We start from the raw sequence: 26608 nt of genomic DNA on the forward strand, positions 1-26608 counted from the left end.
GGAAACCACAGCGGGTCTTATTGAGTCACAACTGTGCAGCAATAATGTTGTTTGAGGTGAGTAATGGATTGATTCCCACAGAAGGAGTACATCAATAATACACAACTTAGAATAACAATATGCATATTCAACTTGTTAAATAAAAGAGGGTTTATGATTTATTTTGTTAAAGACAAACCATTACAAAATGTAATCAACACTAACAACTTTGTTAACGACACCTTATGTGAAAAGAGAGCAGCAAAGTCATGAGATGTGCACCCTGGGTAATAACATCATTCCCTATGTCGGTATTTGATTAGTACTCCTGGTAGTAAATTAGCCATAGCAATGAATTAATCTGGCTTCGTAATTGCATTGGAAGGTTTTACCAGGCCAGGTAGAGGAGGCATTGGAAGGTTTTACCAGGCCAGGTAGAGGAGGCATTGGAAGGTTTTAACAGGCCAGGTAGAGGAGGCATTGGAAGGTTTTCACAGGCCAGGTAGAGGAGGCATTGGAAGGTTTTAACAGGCCAGGTAGAGGAGGCATTGGAAGGTTTTAACAGGCCAGGTAGAGGAGGCATTGGAAGGTTTTAACAGGCCAGGTAGAGGAGGCATTGGAAGGTTTTAACAGGCCAGGTAGAGGAGGCATTGGAAGGTTTTCACAGGCCAGGTAGAGGAGGCATTGGAAGGTTGTTTCCAGTATCAAGCAACACCTTACGACCTAGCTTCCGGTATCAAGCAAGAGCTTACGACCTAGCTTCCGGTATCAAGCAACATCTCCGTCAGGCTATGGGGTCCACAACATCTCCGTCAGGCTATGGGGTCCACAACATCTCCGTCAGGCTATGGGGTCCACAACATCTCCGTCGGCTATACGGTCCACAACATCTCCGTCAGGCTATACGGTCCACAACATCTCCGTCAGGCTATACGGTCCACAACATCTCCGTCAGGCTATGGGGTCCACAACATCTCCGTCAGGCTATGGGGTCCACAACATCTCCGTCAGGCTATGGGGTCCACAACATCTCCGTCAGGCTATACGGTCCACAACATCTCCGTCAGGCTATACGGTCCACAACATCTCCGTCAGGCTATACGGTCCACAACATCTCCGTCAGGCTATACGGTCCACAACATCTCCGTCAGGCTATACGGTCCACAACATCTCCGTCAGGCTATACGGTCCACAACATCTCCGTCAGGCTATACGGTCCACAACATCTCCGTCAGGCTATACGGTCCACAACATCTCCGTCAGGCTATACGGTCCACAACATCTCCGTCAGGCTATGGGGTCCACAACATCTCCGTCAGGCTATGGGGTCCACAACATCTCCGTCAGGCTATGGGGTCCACAACATCTCCGTCAGGCTATACGGTCCACAACATCTCCGTCAGGCTATACGGTCCACAACATCTCCGTCAGGCTATACGGTCCACAACATCTCCGTCAGGCTATGGGGTCCACAACATCTCCGTCAGGCTATGGGGTCCACAACATCTCCGTCAGGCTATACGGTCCACAACATCTCCGTCAGGCTATGGGGTCCACAACATCTCCGTCAGGCTATGGGGTCCACAACATCTCCGTCAGGCTATGGGGTCCACAACATCTCCGTCAGGCTATGGGGTCCACAACATCTCCGTCAGGCTATACGGTCCACAACGTCTCCGTCAGGCTATACGGTCCACAACGTCTCCGTCAGGCTATACGGTCCACAACGTCTCCGTCAGGCTATGGGGTCCACAACATCTCCGTCAGGCTATGGGGTCCACAACATCTCCGTCAGGCTATACGGTCCACAACATCTCCGTCAGGCTATACAGTTTTCAAAAATGTTATCAAATATGGTTTTGTGATCATCGTGCATATTTTAAGAGTCTAGGGTGGGCTAACTTGAAATCATTCAGGCATTGTATTGCTATTTTGTGTGTGACAAACACTGCATACTCTTGGGGGGGACGAGAAAATAGAAATATTGATTACAAATACAAATCAGGTGAGACAAATCTAGTGGGGGAAAATAAGCTAGACGTGTCTGATGGAGCGCTAGTTCAGAGATCACAACACAACAGAGCTCTAGTTCAGAGATCACAACACAACAGGGCTCTAGTTCAGAGATCACAACACAACTCTAGTTCAGAGATCACAACAGAGCTCTAGTTCAGAGATCACAACAGAGCTCTAGTTCAGAGATCACAACAGAGCTCTAGTTCAGAGATCACAACAGAGCTCTAGTTCAGAGATCACAACAGAGCTCTAGTTCAGAGATCACAACAGAGCTCTAGTTCAGAGATCACAACAGAGCTCTAGTTCAGAGATCACAACAGAGCTCTAGTTCAGAGATCACAACAGAGCTCACAACAGAGCTCTAGTTCAGAGATCACAACACAACAGAGCAGTCACAGAAATGTAAATGTCTCTCTAGAGTGGTCTCTGCTCTGACTTCATCAAGTATTTATCTGTGGTGCGCGCACACACACACACACACACACACACACACACACACACACACACACACACACACACACACACACACACACACACACACACACACACACACACACAAAATGCCATTTCATCAAATGCCAGCAGAACTGAATGGCCTCCCTGCACCCCAACGCCAGGCCCGCCCATCACAGACCCGCCATGACAGCCACCATGACAGCCACCTCGCCTACCAGGGCGACATGGATTGATGAGGAATTGAACAACTGAATGGTTGAAAGAGATGTGGAAAAAGGAGTGGCTAATAAGTCTGGCTGCTCATCTGACTGGCTGACTTACTGCAAATGGAGAAATGATGTGACTAAACTCAACAAAATGAAGAAACTTTATTATGAAGCCAAGATCAATGATATAAAGAATGATGGAAAAAAAACTTTAAAGTACTTTAAAATAAATTATGGGCAGAAAGAAATTCAACTCCATCTTTCAGCGAATCAGATGGCTTATTCATCACAAAACCATTTGATGTTGCCAATTATTTTAATGCTTATTTCATTGACAAAGTGGGCAACCTTTGGCAGGAAATTCCCAGGACAAACAGTGAGCAATTATATTTTTGTATAGAAAAACTCATGATGAAAAGAAAGCAGAGCAAGTTTGAATTTTGTAAGAGGTGGGAGAGGTGGAAAAATGATTGTTAAAGATCAATAATGACAAACCTCCTGGCATTAACAACTTAGATGGAAAGCTACTGAGGATGGTAGCTGACTCTATAGCCACTCCTATCTGTCATATCTTTAATCTGAGCCAAGAGGAAAGTCTTTGTCCTCAGGCCGGGAGGGAAGCCAAAGTAATTCCGCTACCCAGGAGTGGTAAAGCAGCCTTTACTGGTTCTAACAGTAGACCTATCAGCTTGCTGCCAGTTCTTAGCAAACTGTTGGAAAAAATTGTGTTTGACCAAATACAATGCTATTTCTCTGTAAACAAATTAACAAGACATAAAGCTTATAGAGAAGGGCACTCAACATGTACTGCACTGACACACATGACTGATAATTGGTGTAAAGAAATAGATAATGAGAAGATTATGGGAGCTGTTAGATGTCAGTTCAGCCTTTGATATTACTGACCACAACCTGTTGTTGAGAAAACTTGTGTTAATGTCTTTTCAACCTTCAGCCATATTGTGGATTCAGAGCTATCTAATACAACTCAGAGGGTTTTCTTTAAATGGAAGCTTATCTAATGTGCAGTCTATCACAGTGCCATCCATTTTGTCACCAAAGCCCCATATACTACCCACCACTGTGACCTGTACGCTCTCGTTGGCTGGCCCTCGCTTCATACTCGTCGCCAAACCCACTGGCTCCAGGTCATCTACAAGACCCTGCTAGGTAAAGTCCCCCCTTATTTCCGCTCACTGGTCACCATAGCAGCACCCACCTGTAGCACGCGCTCCAGCAGGTATATCTCTCTGGTCACCCCCAAAGCCAATTCCTCCTTTGGCCGTCTCTCCTTCCAGTTCTCTGCTGCCAATGACTGGAACGAACTACAAAAATCTCTGAAACTGGAAACACTTATCTCCCTCACTAGCTTTAAGCACCAGCTGTCAGAGCAGCTCACAGATCACTGCACCTGTATATAGCCCATCTATAATTTAGCCCAAACAACTACCTCTTCCCCTACTGTATTTATTTATTTAGCTCCTTTGCACCCCATTATTTCTACTTTGCATTTTCTTCCACTACAAATCTACCATATCAGTGTTTTACTTGCTATATTGTATTTACTTTGCCACCATGGCCTTTTTTGCCTTTACCTCCCTTGTCTCACCTCATTTGCTCACATTGTATATAGACTTATTTTCTACTATATTATTGACTGTTTGTTTTACTCCATGTGTAACTCTGTGTTGTTGTATGTGTCGAACTGCTTTGCTTTATCTTGGCCAGGTCGCAATTGTAAATGAGAACTTGTTCTCAACTTGCCGACCTGGTTAAATAATGGTGAAATAAAATAAAAAAATAAAAAATGTCAAACATGTGGTGTACCGCAGGGCAGCTCTCTAGGCCCTCTACTCTTTTCTATTTTTACCAATGTCCTGCCACTGGCACTAACACTTTAGGGATAGGGGGCAGCATTGGGAAGTTTGGATGAAACGCATGCCCAGAGTAATCTGCCTGTTACTCAGGCCCAGAAGATAGAATATATATAATATAATTAGTAGATGTGGATAGAAAACACTAAAGTTTCCAAACTGTTAAAATAATGTCTGTGAGTATTACAGAACTCACATGGCAGGCAAAAACCTGAGAAAAATCCAACCAGGAAGTGGGAATACTGAGGTTTGTAGTTTAAGTGAATGCCTATCGAATATCCAGTGTCTGTGGGGTCAGATTGCACTTCCTAAGGCTTCCACTAGATGTCAGTCTTTAGAAGTTGTTTCAGGCTTCTATTGTGAAAGGGGAGCAAATAAGAGCACTCTAAAACAGATGGCCCAGGTGAAAGCCTTTAGTTTAGTCACGCGCATGAGCACGAGCTCCGTTCCCTTTCTAACGAAAACAGTATTGTCCAGTTGAAACATTATTGAATATTTACGATAAAAACACCCTAAGGATTGATTAGAAACATCGTTTGACATGTTTCCACGAACTCAAATGGAAGTTTTTGACTTTTTGTCTAGACTTTGTGCCCGCGCTTTGTGCATTTGGATTACTGGACTAAACGCGCAAACAAAAAGAAGGTATTTGGACATAAAGATTAACTTTATCGAACAAAACAAACATTTACAGTGAGGGAAAAAAGTATTTGATCCCCTGCTGATTTTGTACGTTTGCCCACTGACAAAGAAATGATCAGTCTATAATTTTAATGATGGGTTTATTTGAACAGTGAGAGACAGAATAACAACAAAAAAATGTTATAAATTGATTTGCATTTTAATGAGAGAAATAAGTATTTGACCCCTCGGCAAAAAATGACTTAGTACTTGGTTTCTTGTAGTTGGCCACCAGGTTTGCACACATCTCAGGAGGGATTTTGTCCCACTCCACTCCTGCAGATCTTCTCCAAGTCATTAAGATTTCGAGGCTGACGTTTGGCAACTCAAACCTTCAGCTCCCTCCACAGATTTTCTATGGGATTAAGGTCTGGAGACTGGCTAGGCCACTCCAGGACCTTAATGTGCTTCTTCTTGAGCCACTCCTTTGTTGCCTTGGCCGTGTGTTTTGGGTCATTGTCATGCTGGAATACCCATCCACGACCCATTTTTAATGCCCTGGCTGAGGGAAGGAGGTTCTCACCCAATATTTGACGGTACCTGGCCCCATCCATCGTCCCTTTGATGCGGTGAAGTTGTCCTGTCCCCTTAGCAGAAAAACACCCCCAAACCATAATGTTTCCACCGCCATGTTGCGGTGGGATGGTGTTCTTGGGGTCATAGGCAGCATTCCTCCTCCTCCAAACACGGCGAGTTGAGCTGATGCCAAAGAGCTCCATTTTGGTCTCATCTGACCACAACACTTTCACCCAGGTGTCCTCTGAATCATTCAGATGTTCATTGGCAAACTACAGACAGGCATGTATATGTATTTTTGGGCAGGGGGACCTTGCGGGCGCTGCAGGATTTCAGTCCTTCACGGCGTAGTGTGTTACCAATTGTTTTCTTGGTGACTATGGTCCCAGCTGCCTGGAGATCACTGACAAGATCCTCCTGTGTAGTTCTGGGCTGATTCCTCACCGTTCTCATGATCATTGCAACTCCACGAGGTGAGATCTTGCATGGAGCCCCAGGCCGAGGGAGATTGACAGTTCTTTTGTGTTTCTTCCATTTGCGAATAATCGCACCAACTGTTGTCACCTTCTCATCAAGCTGCTTGGCGATGGTCTTGTAGCCCATTCCAGCCTTGTGTAGGTCTACAATCTTGTCCCTGACATCCTTGGAGAGCTCTTTGGTCTTGGCCATGGTGGAGAGTTTGGAATCTGATTGATTGATTGCTTCTGTGGACAGGTGTCTTTTATACAGGTAACAAACTGAGATTAGGAGCACTCCCTTTAAGAGTGTGCTCCTAATCTCAGCTCGTTACCTGTATAAAAGACACCTGGGAGCCAGAAATCTCTCTGATTGAGAGGGGGTCAACTACTTATTTCCCTCATTAAAATGCAAATCCATTTATAACATTTTTCACATGCGTTTTTCTGGATTTTTTTGTTGTTATTCTGTCTCTCACTGTTCAAATAAACCTACCATTAAAATTATAGACTGATCATTTCTTTGTCAGTGGGCAAACGTACAAAATCAGCAAGGGATCAAATACTTTTTCCCCCCACTGTATTGTCTAACATGGAGACCTGGGAGTGCCATCAGATGAAGATCATCAAAGGTAAGTGATTCATTTTAATGCCATTTCTGACTTTAGTGAGCCCTCTCCTTGGTTGGAAAATGGCTGTATGTTTTTTTGTGGCTAGGCGCTGACCTAACATAATCGCATGGTGTGCTTTCACCGTAAAGCCTTTTTGAAATCGGACACTGCGGTTGGATTACCGAGAAGATTATCTTTAAAATGGTGTATAATACTTGTATGTTTGAGGAATTTAAATTATGAGATTTCTGTTGTTTGAATTTGGCGCCCTGCAATTTCACTGGCTGTAGGCCAGGTGTTCCCCTAGCGGAACCCCCTTCCCAGAAAGGTTAGACAAAGCCTGTGTCCTTGTCAGACAACAGAGTGGCTATATGTATCCGTCATGCTGGTAACCAGGTCTCTACTAAACAGACAACAGAGAGACTATATGTATCTGTCACACTGGTAACCAGGTCTCTACTAAACAGACAACAGAGAGGCTATATGTATCTGTCACGCTGGTAACCAGGTCTCTACTAAACAGACAGAGAGACTATATGTATCCGTCACGCTGGTAACCAGGTCTCTACTAAACAGAGAGACTATATGTATCCGTCACGCTGGTAACCAGGTCTCTACTAAACAGAGAGACTATATGTATCTGTCACGCTGGTAACCAGGTCTCTACTAAACAGACAACAGAGAGACTATATGTATCTGTCACGCTGGTAACCAGGTCTCTACTAAACAGACAACAGAGAGACTATATGTATCTGTCACGCTGGTAACCAGGTCTCTACTAAACAGAGAGACTATATGCATCTGTCACGCTGGTAACCAGGTCTCTACTAAACAGACAAGAGAGAGACTATATGTATCTGTCACGCTGGTAACCAGGTCTCTACTAAACAGACAACAGAGAGACTATATGTATCCGTCATGCTGGTAACCAGGTCTCTACTAAACAGAGAGACTATATGTATCTGTCACGCTGGTAACCAGGTCTCTACTAAACAGACAACAGAGAGACTATATGTATCCGTCATGCTGGTAACCAGGTCTCTACTAAACAGAGAGACTATATGTATCCGTCACGCTGGTAACCAGGTCTCTACTAAACAGAGAGACTATATGTATCCGTCACGCGGGTAACCAGGTCTCTACTAAACAGAGAGACTATATGTATCTGTCACGCTGGTAACCAGGTCTCTACTAAACAGACAACAGAGAGACTATATGTATCCGTCACGCTGGTAACCAGGTCTCTACTAAACAGACAACAGAGAGACTATATGTATCTGTCACGCTGGTAACCAGGTCTCTACTAAACAGACAACAGAGAGACTATATGCATCTGTCACGCTGGTAACCAGGTCTCTACTCAACACAGAGAGACTATATGCATCTGTCACGCTGGTAACCAGGTCTCTACTAAACAGAGAGACTATATGTATCCGTCAGGCTGGTAACCAGGTCTCTACTAAACAGACAGAGAGACTATATGTATCTGTCACGCTGGTAACCAGGTCTCTACTAAACAGACAACAGAGAGACTATATGCATCTGTCACGCTGGTAACCAGGTCCCTACTAAACAGACAACAGAGAGACTATATGTATCTGTCACGCTGGTAACCAGGCCTCTACTAAACAGACAGAGAAACTATATGTATCTGTCACGCTGGTAACCAGGTCTCTACTAAACAGACAACAGAGAGACTATATGCATCTGTCATGCTGGTAACCAGGTCTCTACTAAACAGAGAGACTATATGCATCTGTCACGCTGGTAACCAGGTCTCTACTAAACAGACAGAGAGACTATATGTATCCGTCACGCTGGTAACCAGGTCTCTACTAAACAGAGAGACTATATGTATCTGTCACGCTGGTAACCAGGTCTCTACTAAACAGACAACAGAGAGACTATATGCATCTGTCACGCTGGTAACCAGGTCTCTACTAAACAGACAACAGAGAGATTATATGTATCTGTCATGCTGGTAACCAGGTCTCTACTAAACAGAGAGACTATATGTATCTGTCACGCTGGTAACCAGGTCTCTACTAAACAGAGAGAGAGACTATATGTATCTGTCACGCTGGTAACCAGGTCTCTACTAAACAGACAACAGAGAGACTATATGTATCTGTCACGCTGGTAACCAGGTCTCTACTAAACAGACAACAGAGAGACTATATGTATCTGTCACGCTGGTAACCAGGTCTCTACTAAACAGACAACAGAGAGACTATATGTATCCGTCACGCTGGTAACCAGGTCTCTACTAAACAGACAACAGAGAGACTATATGTATCCGTCACGCTGGTAACCAGGTCTCTACTAAACAGACAACAGAGAGACTATATGTATCTGTCACGCTGGTAACCAGGTCCCTACTAAACAGACAACAGAGAGACTATATGTATCTGTCACGCTGGTAACCAGGCCTCTACTAAACAGACAGAGAGACTATATGTATCTGTCACGCTGGTAACCAGGTCTCTACTAAACAGACAGAGAAACTATATGTATCTGTCACGCTGGTAACCAGGTCTCTACTAAACAGACAACAGAGAGACTATATGTATCCGTCAGGCTGGTAACCAGGTCTCTACTAAACAGACAACAGAGAGACTATATGCATCTGTCACGCTGGTAACCAGGTCTCTACTAAACAGAGAGACTATATGCATCTGTCACGCTGGTAACCAGGTCTCTACTAAACAGACAACAGAGAGACTATATGCATCTGTCACGCTGGTAACCAGGTCTCTACTAAACAGACAACAGAGAGACTATATGCATCTGTCACGCTGGTAACCAGGTCTCTACTAAACAGACAACAGAGAGACTATATGTATCTGTCACGCTGGTAACCAGGTCTCTACTATACAGACAACAGAGAGACTATATGCATCTGTCACGCTGGTAACCAGGTCTCTACTAAACAGAGAGACTATATGCATCTGTCACGCTGGTAACCAGGTCTCAACAGAGAGACTATATGCATCTGTCACGCTGGTAACCAGGTCTCTACTAAACAGACAACAGAGAGACTATATGTATCCGTCACGCTGGTAACCAGGTCTCTACTAAACAGAGACTATATGTATCTGTCACGCTGGTAACCAGGTCTCTACTAAACAGACAACAGAGAGACTATATGTATCTGTCATGCTGGTAACCAGGTCTCTACTAAACAGACAACAGAGAGACTATATGCATCTGTCACGCTGGTAACCAGGTCTCTACTAAACAGAGAGACTATATGTATCCGTCACGCGGGTAACCAGGTCTCTACTAAACAGACAACAGAGAGAATATATGTATCTGTCACGCTGGTAACCAGGTCTCTACTAAACAGACAACAGAGAGACTATATGTATCCGTCACGCTGGTAACCAGGTCTCTACTAAACAGAGACTATATGTATCTGTCACGCTGGTAACCAGGTCTCTACTAAACAGACAGAGAGACTATATGCATCTGTCACGCTGGTAACCAGGTCTCTACTAAACAGACAGAGAGACTATATGCATCTGTCACGCTGGTAACCAGGTCTCTACTAAACAGACAACAGAGGGACTATATGCATCTGTCACGCTGGTAACCAGGTCTCTACTAAACAGACAACAGAGAGACTATATGCATCTGTCACGCTGGTAACCAGGTCTCTACTAAACAGACAACAGAGAGACTATATGCATCTGTCACGCTGGTAACCAGGTCTCTACTAAACAGAGAGACTATATGCATCTGTCACGCTGGTAACCAGGTGTCTACTAAACAGAGAGACTATATGCATCTGTCACGCTGGTAACCAGGTGTCTACTAAACAGAGAGACTATATGCATCTGTCACGCTGGTAACCAGGTCTCTACTAAACAGACAACAGAGAGACTATATGTATCTGTCATGCTTGTAACCAGGTCTCTACTAAACAGCAGTGACTGACCAGAAAGAGGAAGGTGTTTTACATTGTGTGTAGTGTGGGCTGGTGTTACTATTTTCATGTGGGCCTGAAATGTAAAAACATTTACTGTGAGTGTGTGAATGTGTGTGTGTGGTAATACTCCCACACTGACACAGCATGAGGCCCTCACTGACAGTGTAGTTTGATAAGGTTAGAAAACGGCAGGCAGACCGGTCCAGGTCGGTAGGAGACTGAAACAAGAAGTCTACTCCAGCCTAATGGAGAGTCTCTACAGGAAGTCATCACATTGATAGAAAGCTAGCAAACAGCTGTTGACATTATGAAGGTGAACATTCACTTTAAACAAGGACACAACTTTGTAGAAAAGGGTGAATATTGAAAAAGCTGTGACTGTTATGACTGTGATATGTACACTGAGTTTAGAAAACATTAGTAACACCTTCCTAATATTGATATGTGATATGTTTTCTATCCATTCCAAGACTGTGCTATCCATTCCAAGACTGCGCTATCCATTCCAACACTGCGCTATCCATTCCAACACTGCGCTATCCATTCCAACACTGCGCTATCCATTCCAACACTGCGCTATCCATTCCAACACTGCGCTATCCATTCTAAGACTGCGCCATCCATTCTAAGACTATCCATTCTAAGACTGCGCTATGCATTCTAACACTGCGATATCCATTCTAAGACTGCGCTATGCATTCTAAGACTGCGATATCCATTCTAAGACTATCCATTCTAAGACTGCGCTATCCATTCTAAGACTGCGCTATCGATTCCAAGACTGCGCTATCGATTCCAAGACTGCGCTATCCATTCCAAGACTGCGCTATCGATTCCAAGACTGCGCTATCCATTCCAAGACTGCGCTATCCATTCCAAGACTGCGCTATCCATTCCAAGACTGCGCTATCCATTCCAAGACTGCGCTATCCATTCCAAGACTGCGCTATCCATTCCAAGACTGCGCTATCCATTCCAAGACTGCGCTATCCATTCCAAGACTGCGCTATCCATTCCAAGACTGCGCTATCCATTCCAAGACTGCGCTATCCATTCTAAGACTATCCATTCTAAGACTATCCATTCCAAGACTATCCATTCCAAGACTATCCATTCCAAGACTATCCATTCCAAGACTATCCATTCCAAGACTATCCATTCCAAGACTATCCATTCCAAGACTATCCATTCCAAGACTATCCATTCCAAGACGCGCTATCCATTCCAAGACTATCCATTCCAAGACTGCGCTATCCATTCTAAGACTATCCATTCTAAGACTATCCATTCTAAGACTATCCATTCTAAGACTATCCATTCTAAGACGCGCTATCCATTCTAAGACTGCGCTATCCATTCTAAGACTGCGCTATCCATTCTAAGACTGCGCTATCCATTCTAAGACTGCGCTATCCATTCTAAGACTGCGCTATCCATTCTAAGACTGCGCTATCCATTCTAAGACTGCGCTATCCATTCCAAGACTGCGCTATCCATTCCAAGACTGCGCTATCCATTCTAAGACTGTGCTATCCATTCTATGATATGTGGTTGTTTATCTACCTTAGATGAATGCACTGACTGTAGGTCTCTCTGGATCAGAGGGTCTGCTAAATAACCCCAAGGTAAATCAGACAGACTAGGACAAAAGTTGATGACGATGTTTCCTGGTATAATGACATAGCGGCAGGTCTATGTCCCACCCGACCAGAGGAAGGATGATGTGTGGTTCAGCACATAGATACGTCCATCTCTGCTCTGTGACAACACCCAGATAGATACGTCCATCTCTGCTCTGTGACCCAGATAGATACGTCCATCTCTGCTCTGTGACCCAGATAGATACGTCCATCTCTGCTCTGTGACCCAGATAGATACGTCCATCTCTGCTCTGTGACCCAGATAGATACGTCCATCTCTGCTCTGTGACCCAGATAGATACGTCCATCTCTGCTCTGTGACCCAGATAGATACGTCCATCTCTGCTCTGTGACCCAGATAGATACGTCCATCTCTGCTCTGTGACCCAGATAGATACGTCCATCTCTGCTCTGTGACCCAGATAGATACGTCCATCTCTGCTCTGTGACCCAGATAGATACGTCCATCTCTGCTCTGTGACCCAGATAGATACGTCCATCTCTGCTCTGTGACCCAGATAGATACGTCCATCTCTGCTCTGTGACCCAGATAGATACGTCCATCTCTGCTCTGTGACCCAGATAGATACGTCCATCTCTGCTCTGTGACAATACCCAGAGTTTTTTTTTACCACAAGCAAGCAAGCAGACCATTTCTGATAGTGCTCTTAGAGTAGGCTACGTCCCATATGGCAGTGCACTATAAAGGGAACAGGGTGCCATTTGGGATGCATGCTTACTTCTCTTTATGCAGAAGCCAAGCAGCAGATCATAAACAGAAACTGGCTTCAACACTCAACAGGACAACATTATTTCTGTTACCATCCACTGCTCTCAGCATTTCTCTATACACCACTCCATCCACCCCTCCATCTATACACCCCATCCACCACTCCATCCACCCCTCCATCCACCTACCCCTCCATCTATCCACCCCATCCACCCACCTACCCCTCCACCCACCTACCCCTCCATCCATCCATCCATCCCTCCATCCACCACCCCTCTACCCACCACCCCTCTACCCACCACTCCATCCACCCCTCTACCCACCACTCCATCCACCCCTCTACCCACCACTCCATCCAGTCTGTGTGATTGAGCCCAGGGGTTTAATTACAACCATATTTGTTAGCTTAGACTCACTGTATGAGAAACCAGAGTTGTGGGTTTGGGTGAGTATGTGGTGCTTTGTTGAGTATAGGGTGGGGGATTGAGTCACAAACTGTTGCTAGGCTGGGCTGAGGGGGGGCTGGGCTGGGCTGGAGACAACTACTGTTTAGTGTGTAGTCTGCTCCTCTTAACTGGTTCCTCACTACTACAGTGTGACACGATGCAACAAAAAAAGTCCTGGAAACTATACTGCTCAAAAAAATAAAGGGAACACTTAAACAACACATCCTAGATCTGAATGAAATAAATAATCTTATTAAATACTTTTTTCTTTACATAGTTGAATGTGCTGACAACAAAATCACACAAAAATAATCAATGGAAATCCAATTTATCAACCCATGGAGGTCTGGATTTGGAGTCACACTCAAAATTAAAGTGGAAAACCACACTACAGGCTGATCCAACTTTGATGTAATGTCCTTAAAACAAGTCAAAATGAGGCTCAGTAGTGTGTGTGGCCTCCACGTGCCTGTATGACCTCCCTACAATGCCTGGGCATGCTCCTGATGAGGTGGCGGATGGTCTCCTGAGGGATCTCCTCCCAGACCTGGACTAAAGCATCCGCCAACTCCTGGACAGTCTGTGGTGCAACGTGGCGTTGGTGGATGGAGCGAGACATGATGTCCCAGATGTGCTCAATTGGATTCAGGTCTGGGGAACGGGCGGTCCATAGCATCAATGCCTTCCTCTTGCAGGAACTGCTGACACACTCCAGCCACATGAGGTCTAGCATTGTCTTGCATTAGGAGGAACCCAGGGCCAACCGCACCAGCATATGGTCTCACCAGGGGTCTGAGGATCTCATCTCGGTACATAATGGCAGTCAGGCTACCTCTGGCGAGCACATGGAGGCTGTGCGGCCCCCCAAAGAAATGCCACCCCACACCATGACTGACCCACCGCCAAACCGGTCATGCTGGAGGATGTTGCAGGCAGCAGAACGTTCTCCACGGCGTCTCCAGACTCTGTCACGTCTGTCACGTGCTCAGTGTGAACCTGCTTTCATCTGAAGAGCACAGGGCGCCAGTGGCGAATTTGCCAATCTTGGTGTTCTCTGGCAAATGCCAAACGTCCTGCGCGGTGTTGGGCTGTAAGCACAACCCCCACCTGTGGACGTCGGGCCCTCATACCACCCTCATGGAGTCTGTTTCTGACCGTTTGAGCAGATACATGCACATTTGTGGCCTGCTGGAGGTCATTTTGCAGGGCTCTGGCAGTGCTTCTCCTGCTCCTCCTTGCACAAAGGCAGAGGTAGCGGTCCTGCTGCTGGGTTGTTGCCCTCCTACGGCCTCCTCCACGTCTCCTGATGTACTGGCCTGTCTCCTGGTAGCGCCTCCATGCTCTGGACACTACGCTGACAGACACAGCAAACCTTCTTGCCACAGCTCGCATTGATGTGCCATCCTGGATGAGCTGCACTACCTGAGCCACTTGTGTGGGTTGTAGACTCCGTCTCATGCTACCACTAGAGTGAAAGCACCACCAGCATTCAAAAGTGACCAAAACATCAGCCAGAAAGCATAGGAACTGAGAAGTGGTCTGTGGTCCCCACCTGCAGAACCACTCCTTTATAGGGGGTGTCTTGCTAATTGCCTATAATTTCCACCTGTTGTCTATTCCATTTGCACAACAGCATGTGAAATTTATTGTCAATCAGTGTTACTTCCTAAGTGGGCAGTTTGATTTCATAGAAGTGTGATTGACTTGGAGTTACATTGTGTTGTTTAAGTGTTCCCTTTATTTTTTTGAGCAGTGTATATAGTCGTGGCCAAAAGTTTTTAGAATGACACAAATATTAATTTCCACAAAGTTTGCTGCTTCAGTGTCTTTAGATATTTTTGTCAGATGTTACTATGGAATACTGAAGTATAATTACAAGCATTTCATAAGTGTCAAAGGATTTTATTGACAATTACATGAAGTTGATGCAAAGAGTCAATATTTGCAGTGTTGGCCCTTCTTTTTCAAGACCTCTGCAATCCGCCCTGGCATGCTGTCAATTAACTTCTGGGCCACATCCTGACTGATGGCAGCTCATTCTTGCATAATCAATGCTTGGAGTTTGTCAGAATTTGTGGGGTTTTGTTTGTCCACTTGCCTCTTGAGGATTAACCACAAGTTCTCAATGGGATTAAGGTCTGGGGAGTTTCCTGACCATGGTCCCAAAATATAAATGTTTTGTTCTCCGAGACACTTAGTGATCACTTTTGCCTAATGGCAAGGTGCTCCATCATGCTGGAAAAGGCATTGTTCGTCACCAAACTGTTCCTGGATGGTTGGGAGAAGTTGCTCTCGGAGGATGTGTTGGTACCATTCTTTATTCATGGCTGTGTTCTTAGGCAACATTGTGAGTGAGCCCACTCCCTTGGCTGAGAAGCAACCCCACACATGAATGGTCTCAGGATGCTTTCTGAAACTAGAACGGGGGACTCTAGAACTGGAACTACAACGGGGGACTCTAGAACTGGAACTACAACGGGGGACTCTAGAACTGGAACTACAACGGGGGACTCTAGAACTGGAACTACAACGGGGGACTCTAGAACTGGAACTACAACGGGGGACTCTAGAACTGGAACTACAACGGGGGACTCTAGAACTGGAACTACAACGGGGGACTCTAGAACTGGAACTACAACGGGGGACTCTAGAACTGGAACTACAACGTTGGACTCTAGAACTGGAACTACAACGTTGGACTCTAGAACTGGAAGTGCAGCTGTACAGGTCCCACGTGGGGGAAGGAACCACACCAACTACAGGAAGTGGCATTTCCTTATCTGGCTGATTCTGGCAACATTACAGGTCTACAGCGGGTCGGGCCAGCCCCCCCCCCCCCCAGCTCAGCGAGCGGGCCAAGACAAACAGCCTCCCTCCTCACCACAACATTACAGGACTACAGCTGAGAGTCAGGAGCCAAGACAAACAGCCTCCCTCCTCACCACAACATTACAGGTCTACAGCTGAGAGTCAGGAGCCAAGACAAACAGCCTCCCTCCTCACCACAACATTACAGGTCTACAGCTGAGAGTCAGGAGCCAAGACAAGTTATAGATTAGTCTGACAAACCAAACCAGAGTCCTCAGGACAGACCACATCTAAAGGAGCGTTATGAAGTCAGTAGGTAGTAGTTGTTGGAAGTTGGTTTATTTAGTGATTTGTTGGGCCAAGGTCTGAAGATAAGAGTAGCCAAGGCTGCACTCAATGGCCTGACTAACACAAACACAGCTTCCTCAAGACCACACACAACTTTATTTGGATTTATTTATTTACAATGACGTCCTACCCGGGCCAAACACTAAGCCAGACGACGCTGGGCCAATTGTGCGCCACCCTATGGGACTCCAAGTCACGGCTGGTTGTGACACAGCCTGAAATTGAACCAGGGTCTGTAGTGACACCTCTGGCACGTAGATGCAGTGCCTTAGACCGCTGTGATACAGCCTGGAATCGAACCAGGGTCTGTAGTGACACCTCTGTGCCTTAGACCGCTGCACCACTCGGGGGCCTAACGGTCCAGGGACCGTTTGATAACAGAACTGTAGCTGGTACTGAATAATAATACATGGTGTTTATACAGATATTTTCAAAGACCCAAATGAACGTAAACTTGATGTTTTATTACTGATTTGCGTTTGTTGAACAGAGTTGTCCTGCCGCTGGACAGAGTGGAACTACACAGAGGAACAGAGTTGTCCTGCCGCTGGACAGAGTGGAACTACACAGAGGAACAGAGTTGTCCTGCCGCTGGACAGAGTGGAACTACACAGAGGAACAGAGTTGTCCTGCCGCTGGACAGAGTGGAACTACACAGAGGAACAGAGTTGTCCTGCCGCTGGACAGAGTGGAACTACACAGAGGAACAGAGTTGTCCTGCCGCTGGACAGAGTGGAACTACACAGAGGAACAGAGTTGTCCTGCCGCTGGACAGAGTGGAACTACACAGAGGAACAGAGTTGTCCTGCCGCTGGACAGAGTGGAACTACACAGAGGAACAGAGTTGTCCTGCCGCTGGACAGAGTGGAACTACACAGAGGAACAGAGTTGTCCTGCCGCTGGACAGAGTGGAACTACACAGAGGAACAGAGTTGTCCTGCCGCTGGACAGAGTGGAACTGTTCTATAGGGATGTGTGTAGCTCGTATACCATCGTTATCTCCAGACTCAACAAAACAGACATGTTGAACCAGAGAATATCACTGTTTCTCAACAGTATTCCTTTAATCTCCATCTGTGTCTCCTTTTTAGACTTTAACAGAATCAGATAGGATTTTTACAACACTTCCTGTATGATCATCAAAAGGGGATTTCAAATGAATTAATTCATCACACGATGGAGGAGGAAACATCATGCAGGAAAACAATGACCCCACCACCAGGCCCTTTTTAAAATCAGACTTCTGTCTTGCCTTGAGGAAGAAACATGTATTTAAACTGCTCCTCCGATTCCATTTGATTCACTGCAGGGTTTGTTGACATTCTAACAACAAAAGGAAGTGTGTCATGGAATGAACTCAGGGTCAGCAGACAATTGATTTGAATGAACGTCCAACTCTTTGATCATTAGATTGGTTCACACGTCGTTATTCTTTGTGAACAAAAGCAGGTCAGGTCCAGACATTCATCCATCCCTCATCTGAAATTGGAGCTGTGAAAGAGATACAAATATGACTAATTGGTTGGTTAGTGCAACCTTCATGTTAACCTGGGCAGTGTAACAGTAGAAGGGGACCCTGAAGGAGAGATTGTGATGGTGCTTCTGGTTGGTTGATGAGCTCATCAGCATTACCAGAGGAACATCCTAAACATTCTACTGTGGAATTCAAGACGTTGAAGGAAGTTCAGCGTCTGGCCTCAAGGTAAGAGATCACATGAGGAAACATCTTGATTTTTTCAGCCTCCGCCTGTTGTGAGATCAGATGCTGTGTATTTCTCAGAGTAAAGGGATGAGAGTTCTACACTACACATAAACTACAAACTAAACGTCTAAAGCTTTTATCCAAGATGTTTTATTTTCCAAGATAAAGTCAGTCAACTGGCATATCTGCAGAGAAGCTAAAAGGTTTCCCATCTCAGTCTCAGTCAAGGAAATGCAACTCTCCCAAAGACATCCACCTAGCTGGTTTGAATTGTCTGTGAGGAACAGTAGTCAGTGGAGTATTAAAAGTGCAGTAACAAAGCTGTGCCAAGAGGAAAGCACAACGTCATGGAAACCACTGGTGCTAGAGTGTAGCTTTGGTTTCCCTGAGCAACAAGGGAAGGGACATGGTGAGGTCACATCCTCCCTGCAGGAAGGGACCTGCTGAGGTCACGTCCTCCCTGCAGGAAGGGACACGGTGAGGTCACGTCCTCCCTGCAGGAAGGGACACGGTGAGGTCACGTCCTCCCTGCAGGTAGGGACACGGTGAGGTCACGTCCTCCCTGCAGGAAGGGACACAGTGAGTGAGGTCAAGTCCTCCCTACAGGAAGGGACACAGTGAGTGAGGTCAAGTCCTCCCTACAGGAAGGGACACAGTGAGTGAGGTCAAGTCCTCCCTACAGGAAGGGACACAGTGAGTGAGGTCAAGTCCTCCCTACAGGAAGGGACACAGTGAGTGAGGTCAAGTCCTCCCTACAGGAAGGGACACAGTGAGTGAGGTCAAGTCCTCCCTACAGGAAGGGACACAGTGAGTGAGGTCAAGTCCTCCCTACAGGAAGGGACACAGTGAGTGAGGTCAAGTCCTCCCTACAGGAAGGGACACGGTGAGGTCAAGTCCTCCCTGCAGGAAGGGACACAGTGAGGTCAAGTCCTCCCTACAGGAAGGGACAAGGTGAGGTCAAGTCCTCCCTACAGGAAGGGACAAGGTGAGGTCAAGTCCTCCCTACAGGAAGGGACAAGGTGAGGTCAAGTCCTCCCTACAGGAAGGGACAAGGTGAGGTCAAGTCCTCCCTACAGGAAGGGACAAGGTGAGGTCAAGTCCTCCCTACAGGAAGGGACAAGGTGAGGTCAAGTCCTCCCTACAGGAAGGGACAAGGTGAGGTCAAGTCCTCCCTACAGGAAGGGACAAGGTGAGGTCAAGTCCTCCCTACAGGAAGGGACAAGGTGAGGTCAAGTCCTCCCTACAGGAAGGGACAAGGTGAGGTCAAGTCCTCCCTACAGGAAGGGACAAGGTGAGGTCAAGTCCTCCCTACAGGAAGGGACAAGGTGAGGTCAAGTCCTCCCTACAGGAAGGGACAAGGTGAGGTCAAGTCCTCCCTACATTCTATAACAGCAGAAACAATGCAACACTATATGGGAACCTGTGTTTTACTGCACTGATGACAGCCATTCATGGTTTTACCAGCTCCCCACTTCCTCAATCTACCTGAGACTATAATAATAGGGAACCAAGATGAAGGGTAAGACACACAGCGACAATGGGCCCTGTACTTCACATGACACTGGTCTCATTACTGTTGAAGTGTTCCTGTGGATAGGGGCCACTGTAATGTAAAGTGAGACCCAAATACACGCGTCACTGTTGATTTGTACCATGGATGGTAAATCAGTCATTTATAGTATGTTTCAGTCTGTCTGCTCCTTTAACCAACCAGACCAGAGAGGAAGAGGTGAAACAAGATGGCTGACTGAGAATAAAGAGTGAAAAAGACCAAGTGGTTTTGTATGGAGGTCAATGAGAACGTTTTGAATTCGGTTAACATAAAAATACAAAAGATATTCTAAGTGAGGCTTATTCGACTGAATAGAAGTTACACTTTTGATTTCCAACTAAGTTCAATAAAACGTATTACATATTGGTGAATTCAGTGTTAACGTCTAGATTCCGTCTGCATTTTCCGCAATGCGGATTTTATAGGGCCCTAAGTGTTCTCTGATCTCCCTGACTCATCAGAAGGCCTTGTTGAGTGTTCACTGATCTCCCTGACTCATGAGAAAGCCTTGTTGAGTGTTCTCTGATCTCCCTGACTCATCAGAAGGCCTTGTTGAGTGTTCTCTGATCTCCCCGACTCATCAGAAGGCCTTGTTGAGTGTTCACTGAACTCCCCGGGTCATCAGAAGGCCTTGTTGAGTGTTCTCTGATCTCCCTGACTCATCAGAAGGCCTTGTTGAGTGTTCACTGATCTCCCCGACTCATCAGAAGGCCTTGTTGAGTGTTCTCTGATCTCCCCGACTCATCAGAAGGCCTTGTTGAGTGTTCTCTGATCTCCCAGACTCATCAGAAGGCCTTGTTGAGTGTTCTCTGAACTCCCCGACTCATCAGAAGGCCTTGAGTGTTCTCTGATCTCCCTGACTCATCAGAAGGCCTTGTTGAGTGTTCTCTGATCTCCCAGACTCATCAGAAGGCCTTGAGTGTTCTCTGATCTCCCTGACTCATCAGAAGGCCTTGTTGAGTGTTCTCTGATCTCCCTGACTCATCAGAAGGCCTTGTTGAGTGTTCTCTGATCTCCCAGACTCATCAGAAGGCCTTGAGTGTTCTCTGATCTCCCTGACTCATCAGAAGGCCTTGAGTGTTCTCTGATCTCCCTGACTCATCAGAAGGCCTTGAGTGTTCTCTGATCTCCCTGACTCATCAGAAGGCCTTGAGTGTTCTCTGATCTCCCTGACTCATCAGAAGGCCTTGTTGAGTGTTCACTAATCTCCCTGAGAATTGTCAATATTTGAAACTATTTTCTTAAAATCAGTTTAAACAAAGTCTTAACTACAGTGTATGTATATTTACTGAATCACTCTGCAATGACAGAGTTTAGACTACTAATAGTAGCCTGTACTAGCTTATGTAGACTGTACTAGCTTATGTAGCCTGTACTAGCTTATGTAGCCTGCACTAGCTTATGTAGCCTGCACTAGCTTATGTAGCCTGCACTAGCTTATGTAGCCTGCACTAGCTTATATAGCCTGCACTAGCTTATGTAGCCTGCACTAGCTTATGTAGCCTGCACTAGCTTATGTAGCCTGCACTAGCTTATGTAGCCTGCACTAGCTTATGTAGCCTAGGCATAACAACAATGTTACTATATTCTGTTTGTACATTGTCTATTACTGGCAGCACCTATTCACCAAATCAAATTCCGGGTTAAATGTACTTGGAGAATAAAAATGTGTTATACCTAATGTAAAGTATTACCAATAAACGAGAGTGAATATGGACACTACAATGAATGACTCCAGCCAGGACAAAACCTAACTCAAGTTAAGTTAGTGGCCTGATGGTGAGACAGGACGTCCGACAGCGGGCGGCCAAACCCCCGGTCATACCCGCAGTCATACCCCCGGCCATTCCCCCGGTCATACCGCCCATGAGCTATCGTGTCAATCAACACGGACCTTTAAAACTTCAAGACGCGCTATAAAACATGGGTCCATTTTGAGTTGTGTCCACATTTGGAAAAGTTAAAACAGAATAAACAGCCCTAAGGGCTCCTGTTGCCAGATCTACTTTGAATAAGTCGCATAAAGGACTTAGAGACGGAGAACGAGTAGCCTGCAGTATCCAGACGAAACACAAACGTTGAAAACATATGAAGCACCACAATTACATCAAATCCACTGTGTACATCAATAACTTTAACTCATATGTTGAACCAAGTAAAAATAAACGCTACAAAGTTCCAACCGCGTCCAGTCCAGCCCACGATGTGCAGGCCCTGACTACACAGGAAACAGTGTTGCAGACTAGGCGCGCCTCTGACCATTCCCACGTTCACCCCAGTCCTCACACACAGGATTCCTCACTCTGACTTCATGCAAACTAGTTGGCAAAACCAGCTGCTCATAGCAAAAGCTTGGATACAAGTTTTGCATTCCTAAATTCAGGCAAATGTGTTTCAAAAACATCAAGTCAGGCCTTTGTGAATATTGTGTGAATGTCGGCGTAGCAGCGCTGAATCATAGACTGATCACAATTATTCCCAAACTTGTGATCGGATACAGAGTGGCCCGACAAGCTACCCAGCGACACCACAGAGAAAACGTGCAACTTTATTACACTCACCAACTCCGTACTTTTCCTTCTTGGTAGGCACCCAGCGAGACATTGTTCATTAAAAAAGTCCCCCGTCTTGAGGTTGGGTTTGTTCAGGTAGTTCCAGATAATACTGTTGAGTTTTCTGTACTTTACAGTTGTCAGTGTCGGTGAATAGAATCAGGTCGAGCGGCCATTTTCCACCAGTGACAGACAGCCTGGACAGGATGCTCCACAAGGGGGTGGAAAAATAACACTAAACACTTTCATCAGCATGAAGTATGGACGTGGTTAGGCTCAACTGGAACTATGTTTACATATATATCAAACAGATACTGGGCCTAAAAAGCAATATATTACTTGGATATAATCTATAACGTTCCTAAAGGTAACTGTACAGAATGCTATGTAAAAGGGTCTCAGAAAATGTCAGGACACAACTGTTCATGCAACACTGGTGATTATATACATTCTAGACAAAACTGTAATCTTCTGTTACTGTATCATTCTGTATCATACTGAATAAATCCTTCTCCCAAGTAAGCTTACTAGTATTTGTGTTTAATGGTTGGCCAATGAATTGAACTTTAAATATGAAAATATATCGACTAAGCGCATAATGATGTGATATACACTACCGTTCAAAAGTTTGGGGTCACTTAGAAATGTCCTTGTTTTTGAAAGAAAAGCACATTTTTGTCCATTTAAAATAACCTAAAATGGATCAGAAATACAGTGTAGACATTGTTAATGTTGTAAATAACTACTGTAGCTGGAAACGGCAGATTTGGAATATCTACGTAGGCGTACAGAGGCCCATTATCAGCAACCATCACTCCTGTGTTCCAATGGCACGTTGTGTTAGCTAATCCAAGTTTATCATTTTAAAAGGCTAATTGATCATTAGAAACCCTTTTGCAATTATGTTAGCACAGCAGAAAACTGTTGTGTTGATTAAAGAAGCAATAAAACTGGCCTTATTTAGACTAGTTGAGTATCAGGTGCATCAGCATTTCTGGGTTTATATTTTATATTTTGATGTGTTTAACACTTTTTTTGTTTACTACATGATTCCATATGTGTTATTTCATAGTTTTGATGTCTTCACTTATTATTCTACAATGTAGAAAATAGTAAAAATAAAGAAAAACCCTTGAATGAGTAGGTGTTGTAAAACTTTGGACCGGTAGTGTATAGGGAGATATTATAATATTTAACAATATATCACTTTCAGTATCCAGTATATTTTTCATTAGATGATTGTTTAAAATGGTTAATTTTCAGTAAATAAATTATAAAAAAACAAAACAATAGCCTACACAAAACTAAAAAGGAAATTGACTAAACTTTAAGTCTACAAGACCACTGCACAGCTAAATCCTAAGTGGCATGGCACAGCCGCAACGTTAAATTATGGTTAAATAAAATAAATACCGTTTTAAAAGGAAAAGTGCGTTATAGCCTGTCTGTTCCAGACCTTGAAGCAGACTGCATTACATACACAAGGTACTGTACTTACCTAAGTCTCTCTCTCCCTTGACAATACCATCTGGTACAATAACAAAAGTGGACTTATACACACCTGGTAGGCGAGGACGCCGTTTGGCAGAGCGTGGGGGAAAAACACGTGATCAGAACCAGGAAGTTACCTTGAGTTTGAAATATTTGTTAGACTGAGAACCTTAAACAACTGCAATAAATCTTTTGTAAGTAAATACGATGACTTAGTGTGTTTCTGTGTTTCCTACTGAGTTGTAGTGAGCCAGAACCTGTAACAAAATGCCGATAAACGCTGAAACCAACGGGCCTTGGGTTGTCTCTATGCATAGGAGATGTAGGATCATTTACCACAAGAAAAAAGACAGATAAACAAATGATAGACGGGTTATAAACGGGCAGGAATGTGTTTTGTCCGTGAGTGTGGAATTACTGGAGGTGAAAAAGCACGTTTATAAGCTACATAGTATGTGAAGGGAAAAACAGCGGCAAAAAAAGGATATGCGTTCAGTGTAGTTAGACGCCAAAGTGTAGCTCCTATGTATCCTGGCTAATCTTGATAGTTCAAGGGCAACTGATTCTAGTCTTTCCCTCCATGTTCATTCTCTATGTGTGTCTGCAACCACCTCAGAGAGCCCAGACTGTTGATAAGCCTAGGCCTACATGACATTTTAAACCAGCAAGATTAAGACAGATCCCAACGGGAACACCCCGAAAACCATTCTTTCTTTCTTTCTTTTCAAAAAAGGAATATAGACTACCAGAGACGTGAGTGAGATAAGCCTTTAACGTTTCTGATTGCCCTTTTCTGTGAATAAATCACCTTCTCAAAGGCACATTTCAATATCAGCAAGGTCTCTCTCTCTCTCTCTCTCTCTCTCTCTCTCTCTCTCTCTCTCTCTCTCTCTCCATTTCTCCCCCTCCCCTCCCCTTCTCTCTCTCTCTTTCAATTCAATTCAAGGGGATTTATTGACATGGGAAACATGTTTACATTGCCAAAGCAAGTGAAATGGATAAACAGAAGTGAAATAAACAATAAAAAGTGAACAGTAAATATTACACTCACACAAGTTCCAAAATAATAGACATTTCAACTGTCATATTATGTATATATACAGTGTTGAAACGATGTACAAATAGTTGAAGTACAAAAGGGAAAATAAACATAAATATGGGTTGTATTTACAATGGTGTTTGTTCTTCACTGGTTGACTTTTCTTGTGGCAACAGGTCACAAATCTTGCTGCTGTGATTGGTCACTGTGGTATTTCACCTAGTAGATATGGGAGTTTATCAAAATTGGGTCTGTACATAGTCAAAGATTTCCTGTTAGGGCTAGGGGGCAGTATTGACACGGCTGGATAAAAAACATACCCGATTTAATCTGGTTACCACTCCTACCCAGTAACTAGAATATGCATATACTTATTACATATGGATAGAAAACACCCTAAATTTTCTAAAACTGTTTGAATTGTGTCTGTGAGTATAACAGAACTCAAATGGCAGGTCAAAACCTGAGAGATTCCTTTACAGGAAGTGGCCTGTCTGACCATTTCTTGAACTTCTTTTCCATCTCTATCATTTACTAAGGATCTCTGCTCTAACGTGACACTTCCCACGTCGTCCATAGGCGCTCAGAGCCCGGGAAAAAACAGAATGTCTCATTCCAGCCCCAGGCTGAAACACATTATCGCCTTTCTCAAGTGGCCGATCAAGGGACACTGGGCTTATGCGCGTGACCCGACCGCCCCCGCCTTTGGGATTTTTTTCTCTGTTTGCCGAAAAGGAGATTCCCTGTCGGAATATTATCGCTTTTCTACGAGAAAAATGGCGTAAAAATTGATTTTAAACAGCGGTTGACATGCTTCGAAGTACGGTAATGGAATATTTAGAATTTTATTGTCACGAATTGCGCCATGCGCGCGACACTTCTTTACTATTTCGGATAGTGTCTGGAACGCACGAACAAAACGGCGCTATTCGGATATAACGATGGATTATTTTGGACCAAACCAACATTTGTTATTGAAGTAGCAGTCCTGGGTGTGCATTCTGACGAAGACAACAAAAGGTAATCAAACTTTTATAATAGTAAATATGATTATGGTGAGTGCTAAACTTGCCGGGTGTCTAAATAGCGAGCCCGTGATGCCTGGGCTATGTACTTAGAATATTGCAAAATGTGCTTTCACCAAAAAGTTATTTTAAAATCGGACATATCGAGTGCATAGAGGAGGTCTGTATCTATAATTCTTAAAATAATTGTTATGCATTTTGTGAACGTTTATCGTGAGTAATTTAGTAAAATGTTAGCGAATTCCGGGGGGTATGCTAGTTCTGAACGTCACATGCTAATGTAAAAAGCTGGTTTTTGATATAAATATGAACTTGATTGAACAAAACATGCATGTATTGTATAACATAATGTCCTAGGGTTGTCATCTGATGAAGATCATCAAAGGTGAGTGCTGCATTTAGCTGTCTTCTGGGTTTTGGTGACATTATATGCTGGCTTGAAAAATGGGTGTCTGATTATTTCTGGCTTGGTACTCTGCTGACATAATCTAATGTTTTGCTTTCGTTGTAAAGCCTTTTTGAAATCGGACAGTGTGGTTAGATTAACGAGAGT

At 44.6% G+C, this 26608-nt stretch overlaps 1 protein-coding gene across 2 annotated transcripts in view; it reads right to left on the minus strand.

Annotated features, from left to right (window-relative positions):
- LOC106591860 (dedicator of cytokinesis protein 1) overlaps positions 1 to 22724 on the minus strand; it is a 747377-nt gene extending 724653 nt beyond the window's left edge. For both annotated transcript variants that reach the window (XM_045687698.2, XM_045687696.2), the window contains exon 1: positions 22510 to 22724. In XM_045687698.2, coding sequence (XP_045543654.2) covers positions 22510 to 22552 — 43 coding nt within the window. In that variant the 5' untranslated portion in view covers positions 22553 to 22724. The remainder of the gene's footprint in view (positions 1 to 22509) is intronic.
- Positions 22725 to 26608: the final 3884 nt, after the last annotated feature.

Source organism: Salmo salar, chromosome 01 (genome assembly GCF_965601325.2).
Source record: "Salmo salar chromosome 01, fSalSal1, whole genome shotgun sequence".
Taxonomy (NCBI): Eukaryota; Metazoa; Chordata; class Actinopteri; order Salmoniformes; family Salmonidae; genus Salmo; species Salmo salar.